The 8,863-nt window shown below is 44.3% G+C and overlaps 1 protein-coding gene across 1 annotated transcript in view; it reads left to right on the top strand.

The window, feature by feature from the left end:
- The first annotated feature begins 738 nt into the window (after positions 1-738).
- Positions 739-8,863, top strand: part of RALGAPA1 (Ral GTPase activating protein, alpha subunit 1 (catalytic)) — a 140,507-nt gene continuing 132,382 nt past the window's right edge. The window contains exons 1-2 of the mRNA XM_009993938.1: positions 739-799; positions 1,288-1,446. Of these exons, the coding sequence (XP_009992240.1) occupies positions 739-799; positions 1,288-1,446 (220 nt within the window). The remainder of the gene's footprint in view (positions 800-1,287; positions 1,447-8,863) is intronic.

The raw sequence follows: 8,863 nt of genomic DNA, 5'->3' as shown, positions 1-8,863 counted from the left end.
CGCGCGCCGGGCATGCTGGGAATTGTCGTCCGCCGGCACCGGTGCGGGGCCCGGAGGGGCCGGTCGGGGAGCGCGGGCTCCGCTGCTCTCCCTGCTCGTCCCGGGGCACTCACGAGACTCCTCGGCACTGCGAGGCTCTATAGCGCTCAGGCAGAGTCAGGGGAGCTTCGCACCCGCCCGCACGTCCCGCTAGTGGCCCGGGGAGTGGGGAGCGGGCCTGCGGGTTGGGCAGTTGCCGTTCCCTGCTGGCGCGATGCAGCGAGGACGCGGGGCCGCACGTCTGCCCGGCAGCCCCGCTGCTGCCCCAGAGCCTGGCGTCCTGGCAAGGCGTCTCGTGGCTCACCGCCTCCCTCTTGCCTTCCTCCTTGGGCTCCGGGGACAGAGGGCCCCGTGAACAGAGACCTCCTTGCCAGAACCTGTTGCTTCCCCGGTTTCGCATTCTTTGAAATGGTTTAAGTCACAACTAACTTGGTCCCTTAAACCTGACAGACACCACTGGGAGTGGATGTGGGAAGGGCCCACGCAGATTCTGGCCAGCGTCAGAATAGGTTTTCTGGCTTTGAGTATCAGTATTTTCATGTTCATTTGCCAACTGCCGTTTGTTGTGCTGGGTAAGATGGACTGAATAGAAGTGACACTGAACAACCTGTCCCAGCTGTCACCTTGCAATGAGGGACTTACCAGCTTCACTCCAGCACATACACACACACAGGAAATTCTGGCAGGAATCCTCAAGTCATGACATGCACAGTTGCTGGTGTCCTGCAGTTAAGTGTGGGCAAGCGTCTTCGGGGCACAGGTAGAGCAGAGGCTCTCGTGGTGCCTGGCCCAGGAGCAGCAGGGGAGCACTGTGTCCCTCAGTGATGTGACATCCTGCTCCAATCAAGTTAAGGTTTCATTTGCCTTGAGTACCAGTTCTTCGAATCAAGGGGTGCAGATTGAGCCAATCTCCCCAGTCTGTAAGGATGTTATGCAGATTATGTTTTGAGAGTTAATAACTTTGGAGCTTCCCCATGAACTTCTGCCTCCATGGCAATAGCTGCCCACCTCACCCACAATAACCACGGCTGTATGTCAGTCACTTCTTTACTCCCGCATCTGTGTATATATATACACAGCAACCAATTTCCCTGTACATCCACCCAGAGGAGTGATGTAGGTGTGAGAAAAACAGAGAAATATTAGACGAAACTAACCACCTTTCATCCTTCTCTGTGGAATCTTCATCTTTCATCCTTCTCTGTGGAATCTTCATGCCTTCTGTTTCTGGTGTCTCTGGCTTTGCAGCCACCTGGGGATCCAGCAGGACCTTCTCCCACTCCCATGGCAGTTTTTATAATTTTAAGCGTACGACAGGAACCACCTGTGATTCCCAAGGACTTGCAGCGCGCACAGAAGCGAGCCCTTCCCTAGGCCGGCAGCAGGAGGCAGCTGTGGCTGCCGAAGGTACGTTTCCTTCTGCTCCCACTTACCCCAGGGGGTCTCCCCCTCCCCGCAGCACCCGGCAGGGCCGGGGAAGGGGAAGGGGAAGGGGAAGGGGAAGGGGAAGGGGAGGGCGCGGCGGGGCGGGGCGAGGAGCCCCCGCGCGCTCCGCGCTGGCGGCAGCGGGGCCACCAGGGGGCGGGGGCGCGCGGGCTGCCCCGCGCGGAGGGGGCGCGGAGGCGGAGGGGGAGGGGGAGAACCGCGGTGGAGCTGGGTTGGAGGTTGTTATGGCTCTGGTTATTTAAAAGAGCAGCCGTACGCTCAGGTTTTCCCTATCTGGAAGCAACTCGCGGGACCCCAAAACCTGACCAAGTGCTGGTGCGTACAGTTTTAAAAATGTGCAGAGGTGGTTCCCGAGGAGCTGTGTGGTAAGCAGGTATTCCTTGGAAATACTTCCGAATGCCTTCGAATACTGCTAGTAGCATCTAATACTCAGATGGCTGAAAGGAGTTAGGAGAAGGCCTGGAACAAAAGCTGGAGACATCCCCAAAGAAAACCAGTGAATTTCACAAAGTAGATCTGAAAATTATTTTATGAGATCTCTAAGGATTTGACAAAAATAAACCAGAAATAATAAAATGTTTAAGAATTCCAAATTCAAGAGTTGCATTTTTGGACTAGCAAGATAAAAATACTAGAAATAAAATGTTCTGGTCTAGAAAAAATATTGGAAACAGTTGCAGGGAAAGGAATGTCAGGAAACCAGGAAACCTTTGGCCTGCTTGTAATTTCCTGTCCATACAGTTGAAACAAGGTCTAAGGGAGCTAAAAATAAGCCCCCGGCGGAAACCAAAGCTCCCCTGCCACAGTGGAAATCGGCAACTGGGATAAGGAATTGAGTCAGATTTTTTTTGAGTAATATACAATTTTACATGTTGCTTGTATTTTTATTTTTTTTTTGTATCCAGCAAGAGGCAGGAGGATTACCCAGCTAAAGCAATATAAATACTGTCTTGAGGGATAAAAAAAGGTACTGGTTGAAGCTAAATTCACAGTCCAAATAGAGAAGGTAAGAGAAGAAGGTATTTCCAGGGGCTAAATTCGGTGTTGCAGTGCTAGTGGCACATTACAATTTGCTCCTAGAAATATAATTAAGCAGATCACCTCTTAGCCCTTAACATAGCAAGTGGCAAGGCCTACCTTAATCAGCTATTTAGGGGCAGATGTGTGCTAGAAGGTGGGGAGAAAGAAGTTCTGGCTGGGCTATTAGAGGACTTGAAAAGATTTGTGTCTTCCTCTGTGTGTGTATATACCCGTTAGGAATCTCCAGTCTGTAGACTGACTATGTTATCGAGATAAGTGAAAGGAAACATTAGATGCCTACAAAACTATAACGATTTTCTGGATTATGAGATATACTCTTCATCAGAGTAAAACAGTAATTAAGAAGGCAGCAGTTATCATCCTCATCAGCTCAGTTCTGCATTTAATGGGAGGGTAGGGATTAACATCTGGTATGTGGTATTTTTTAAGAATTAGAAAGAGACATAGTCCATTATCAGAGACAGTTGGCAAAAATATAAAATTAAAAACTGGCAGTTCTGTGGAAAGCTGATACTGAAAAAAATTTGAATGCTATAACAATTACCATAATAATATGCTGGCCAGCACAGACCTTAACAGATGGTGAAATCTCCTTTCCTAGTCTAGGAAGGGTAGGGATGATTGAAGATGGGAACTCACACACAGAAAGACAAACATCTTGGAAATGCAGGCATCATTTTTCTGGGATTTATTTTGGGCACTTAAAACAATAGCCAGAATCTGTCTATTGAATCACATCTATAAACATGCAGAAAAGTGGAACCTGGCAAAAACATGGTGGGTATTAGACCAGGCATTTTCAGAAGATGCTACAAGACAGAGCTCTAATTTTCCACCTAATTTGTTCAGTAGAGACAGTGAGTGAAAAATATATAGCACCGTAGAATCTGAAAAACGGTTACTAACTTTTGCTGTAGTGAGTAACTGCAGAGTAACTTAAAATTTCTGACAGGAAGAAGATTGTAAAGAAAGAAGTCAAATGTGTAGAAGGTGGAGTTTGTAAGATACAGGTTCAGCCTTTTGAGGAAAAGCAGGGATGAAAGAACTTTTATTGATCCAATACAGTGCATCACATGAGTCTGAAATGTTTTCTCATTTCTGAAAATGCAGTTTGTCTTGGACTGGTCATCACAAGATTGATTACTGGGGGCAAGATCCTCTAAAGGGGACAGGGCATTGACATGGTAGTCAGGCCTATCAGTATATGTTATTAATAATGAGAGAGAAATCCTGAGATAAATTGATCTAGAAGATATGTGTGAGGTTTTAGTCAGTCCTTGGGCCTCACCTGTAGTAGGAGTTAAGAAAAAAATTGTAGTGCTGGAGTGTTTGTGAACTCTGGCAAGCCAAATTACTGAAATAGTTTTTATTTAGTATGACAAATAAATTATACACTGGATGCTCTGGCAAATTAAATGTGATTCTTCACCCTCAATTTCAAAGTGCAATATTAGGAGGTGGATCACAAGAACACTGAATAGACTATTTTCCCTGCAGGACAAGGTCAGCAGCAGGTTAAAGTAGCTCTCATGGCATGTCACCTACTAGCTATGTTGGAAGGCTTTTGGGTCATATTTCTCCCTCAGCTTGTATATTATCTACATGAGATATTAAGGTATATGCTGCAAATGGTCTAAAGTAAGCTTAAAAGTACTAATCAAACCAAATAAACCCAAAAAGATATGATTTTTTTAGAAGACCCTGCTGATTCCTGCAGGTGAGATAAGGGGAGAGGTGAGGGGCAAAATGTTTCCTTTGATAAAAAGGAAATAATCTCACAAAATTGGCTCTCCCCTACAGGCTGGCAGACATGCAGACTTTCTGCAGAGCTTTTCTATTCTGGAAGCTTTTTTGTGGGTTTGTCAATATTGCAAAACTATTTCATAAATTGGGGAAGAAAATGAAAACATCTCAGTGGTTGAGAGCATTTGAGCCCTTCTGGTTAAAAAAAACCCCAACATAGTAACTGCCACAATATCAGCGTATTCACATTTCAAAACCTATTTCATATCAGATATGAGTGCTTGTGCTTACATAAGAACTCAAACATTGTTGAGTTGGAGGTGACTTAGCACAGCAAAAGTCTAAATTCCCTGGCACCACTGAACAGGAATTAGTAGTGGTTACATTGGTTTGAAATAACATTTACATGTGAAATAACTTTTCACTTAAAATAACTTTTCACAGATTATTTAGTCTGAAGAAAAGGAGGCTGAGGGGAGACCTCATCACCCTTTACAGCCACCTGAAAGGTACCTGAAAGGTAGCTGTAGTAGTGAGGTGAAGTTGGCCTCTTCTCCCAAGCGAATGACAGGACCAGAGGAAATGGCCTGAAGTTGCAGCAAGGGAGATTTTGATTGGACATTAATAAGAATTTATATACTGAAAGAGTGGTCAGGCACTGGAACAGCCTGCCCAGGGAGGTAGTTGAGTCACCATCCCTGGAGGTATTCAAGAAATGTGTACCTGTGGCACTTCAGGGCATGCTCTAGTAGCTGAGGTGTGGGGGGTTTTGTGGTTGTTTTTTGGTGGTTTGTTGTTTGGTGTTAGGGTTTTTTTGTTTTGGGTTTCTCTTTTTTTTGTATTGTTGGTTGGACTTGGTGATCTCAGAAGTACTTTCTAACCCTTATTATTCTGTGATTCCATGATTCTGTATGGAAGTTTCTTGTCATGATAGGCCATATATCCCTTCTGTTCTTTCAGCATGGCTGACATGGTCCTAGCGTGTTAAGAAAACAAAGCTTAGGTAATGATTGTTGGGTTGGTTTTGGTTTGGGTTATGTTGGGTTTTTTTCAATTGCTCTCTCCCTGCTACTTTTGAAGTCATTGTCTCATTTAGATCTGATTTTACATGATGGCACAAATGTTAAAGATTGACTAAGTTTCTGATGTGTTGTGAAATGGTATCTGGAACAAAAAAACCCTATGAATGTCCCACAGAGAGAAAAGTGTAACTTAGCTTTTACCCTTCCAAGGGACAGAAGTCAGCTCACCAACCTGTATACACATAATTAAGACTTAACTGCAGCTGGACTTCTTGTCCATCTCAAACATGTAGGGGAGGACTAAGCAAAGGAAGGTTTATGGTATGGGAGGAGGTGACTCATGGCATTCAGTGGCTAGAGAACAAATTTGGAGGAAACCTGGCTTCATTAATGCAGCAGCTCTTGGAAAAACTTATTTAGGATAGGGATCTTTGGTGGCTGGAAAGACTGCAGTATTGTGACTTTGCACCAGATGCTCACACGAAGGTATTAATGCTGATACGTTGCTTAACAAAACAAACAAACAAACAAAACCCAAAACACAAACAACAAAAAAACCCCAATAAAGCAAGAATTGGTTACTCAGGAGAGTATAAAATGATGAAGAGACCTTTCCCTTAATTACAGAAACATATGGATTCCAGGTTTCTTCTGTGAGATATGAGGTTGTGCAAATGAAACGGGATTTTGTGCTTTTGTGCACATAGACAGGATTTTGTTGAAAGAACAACTAGCTGTTCCATTATTCTCTTCTTAAAAATATCTTACAGGATTCTGATATTTGACTGCCTAGGTCAAAGTGGCTAACATCTCCAGTATCAGTATGTTACACTAGAGGCCTGAACTGTACATAACCCTGGTTTTGACTAATCAAACCTTACATATCTAGGTTTGGGAGTCTTTTTCTCAAATTCAGTAGCTGCCAATTAAGTTAACTATTTTCATTTTTTTTTTTTTTTGCTTAGGATGGTTTCCAAACATGAATACTGTAGCACAGGCAAAGCCATACACCCAGAGGATTACAACACACCTGATGCTCAGGGTGCAATTTAGAGAGGCGTCTTTCTCAAAAGCAAGACAACTCCCATAGGAAAGGAGCTCTGGAGGATAATATAGAAAAGTAGAAATAGGAGTACTTTGTCAGAAGCTTCAAAGGGAGCAGCTGTTGAGCTATATATGAAGAGATGAGCAGCAGTGGAATGCTTTTCAAAAATTCTTTTAAATTTGTTGTTTTCTCTTGAAGGCCCATGTAGTTAAATAGCTCTTCTGTGGAATATAAGCATGTGCTTCTGAGGGGTCAGGTTCAATACTCATACTGGCTATCTGAAAGAAGGAAAATGTTTATTGAAATTCTGAATATTTTAAACTCACTTTTAATCATGTACCTTAATGTGGTGTAAATAGTGTTAAAGCAGGGGTTCCAGAAACTTGGGTTTCTGGGGGTGGATGAAAGAATCCAAACCATAATCTATTTGAAATGTGAATTGTTGAAGCAAACTACCACTGAAGTGGTTTGTGCTGCCTTTGATATATCAAAAAATACTAATAAGTACTTGGCAACAACTAAATTGTTTGGATATCATATATCCCAGATGAACTGTGAGAAGTTAACTGATTGTATGAGTGTGACCCACTATTTTGAGTGCCCCATGGAGCCCCATAGAGTTAAAAGAAGGGAAAAAACTTCTGCAGCACTTAAATTGTCTACACTGCTCCTTTAAAAGTTGTGAAACTTACTTATGGGGGTCTGCTCACAGATGAACAAAAATACTTGAAAAGTTCTTTCTTTAAAATGGAAATGCAAAGAATTGGGTACAGTAACAGCTGCCTGGAATACAGTAAAACCTAACCCCTCCCTAACTAATCCTGCTATTTTCTAGCCATGTCCTTCATGCATAATCAAAGGCACCGAAGTCACATGTTTCAAAGTCAAGCCTTTGCAAGATCAGGGCCTTTGCTGTGCACAGAACATGTCCTTCCTGCCTGGTGTGCTCTGCAGAAGGAGGTTCCCGTAGAAGCCATTATTATCTGGGATAACACCACTCCCTCCTGTCATTTACTATTTCAGTTTTGTATTACTCTGTTTATTATTTTTAAGTCCTGTCTTGAGTTAAAGACCTAAAAATTATCAGAAAAAACAAATTCTGCAAAGAAAGTACATTTTTATAAAGATTGTCAAAATAATGTGCTTAGAATTAATGAAATTTAGATAACAAGGCAAATAAATCAATGCATTGTCATCAAATATTACAGAGCTAAAATGTAATGTTATGGTAAAATAAATTATTGTAATATCAGCTATTACCTCACACTGCTAATCTCCTGATCTCATTTACAGAGATGGTAGAATATGAGATGTGTTGGGGCAGACCACGCAGGTAGGCAGATGACACTGACTTCCTGATGCCCTGCTGACTAAATCTCACTGTCCTTGTGCTTGTAACATTAACTGTTACTGGTCATGCATTTAAATATCCAGGTTATGCTATTTATGTGGCAGGTATGTAAATGTAGACAAATCTAACGATTTTATAACATGTTCCAAATAGTTACATATTGTTCATATCCTCAGTTTCTGAGGGAACTGGATTTCCTCAATGCAAAATGGAGCACCAGGGACTACTTAAAAATGTCCAAGCAAAGAGACACTGGAAATCATGAGTCTTGACTTACACAACGGCAGATGTCTATTGAAAAGTCCAAGAATTCTCTATTTCATACATTTCACTGTTGGAAAAAAAAATGCTAGGCTTTCATGAGAAACTTTTGAGCTTTTCCAACATGACCAGCTCAGCCCTCAGCAGCAGAGTTAACCTTGCACCTTACGCCCAGGCTGTTGTTGCGGGCCTCTCTGGTGAGGTTGTGCATGGGACCGGGAGAAATGCGGTCTCTCAAGCCCACTTCTGGCCTTGCTGTAGGAGCTCCATGGGCATGACAGTCCTCTAGAAGAAACGAGGAGGCCCCCAGACAATCACACGGGATCCAGCCACGTCTGATGGTGGGTGTGGTCGTAGGTGGTGAAACTGGGAAGAAGCAACTCTGGAGCAGTTGCAGCACTTCGAGGACCAGTGTGAAAAGAGGAACTGTGAGACACATCGTTGCTGGTTGCACAACTGAAGCTTGAGGAAAGGTCTGGAGTCACGGCCTGGGTCAATACAATCCCCGCCGGATTTCCTTATTCCCCACAGCATTCCCCGCTTACGTCTCTGTATAGCCAGAAGTAGCTATATAATGGGGTAACTTTGTATTTTACTTATAAATGGCTGAAGTACAGTTTCCTGCACCAGCTGCTGTTGCCGAGGTGCTCAGAGGATCCTGCCCCTAACTGCCCCGCTCCGGTGCCTGTGCTCTCCATCTCCCGGCAAGGCGACCCGTCCCACCCCCGAGCAGGCGCGGCTCCCAGTCTCGGGAGCGGTGGGTGGCTGGGCGGGCTGGGAGGGGGGAGGGAGCAGCCCCATCCCAACCCATCCCATCCCACCCCCGAGCAGCCGCGGCTCCCAGTCTCGGGAGCGGTGGGTGGCTGGGCGGGCTGGGAGGGGGGAGGGAGCAGCCCCATCCCAACCCATCCCATC

Source organism: Chaetura pelagica, unplaced genomic scaffold, assembly GCF_000747805.2.
Source record: "Chaetura pelagica isolate M959 unplaced genomic scaffold, ChaPel_1.0 scaffold11, whole genome shotgun sequence".
Taxonomy (NCBI): domain Eukaryota; kingdom Metazoa; phylum Chordata; class Aves; order Apodiformes; family Apodidae; genus Chaetura; species Chaetura pelagica.
This window is presented reverse-complemented; position numbering and strand designations above follow the sequence as displayed.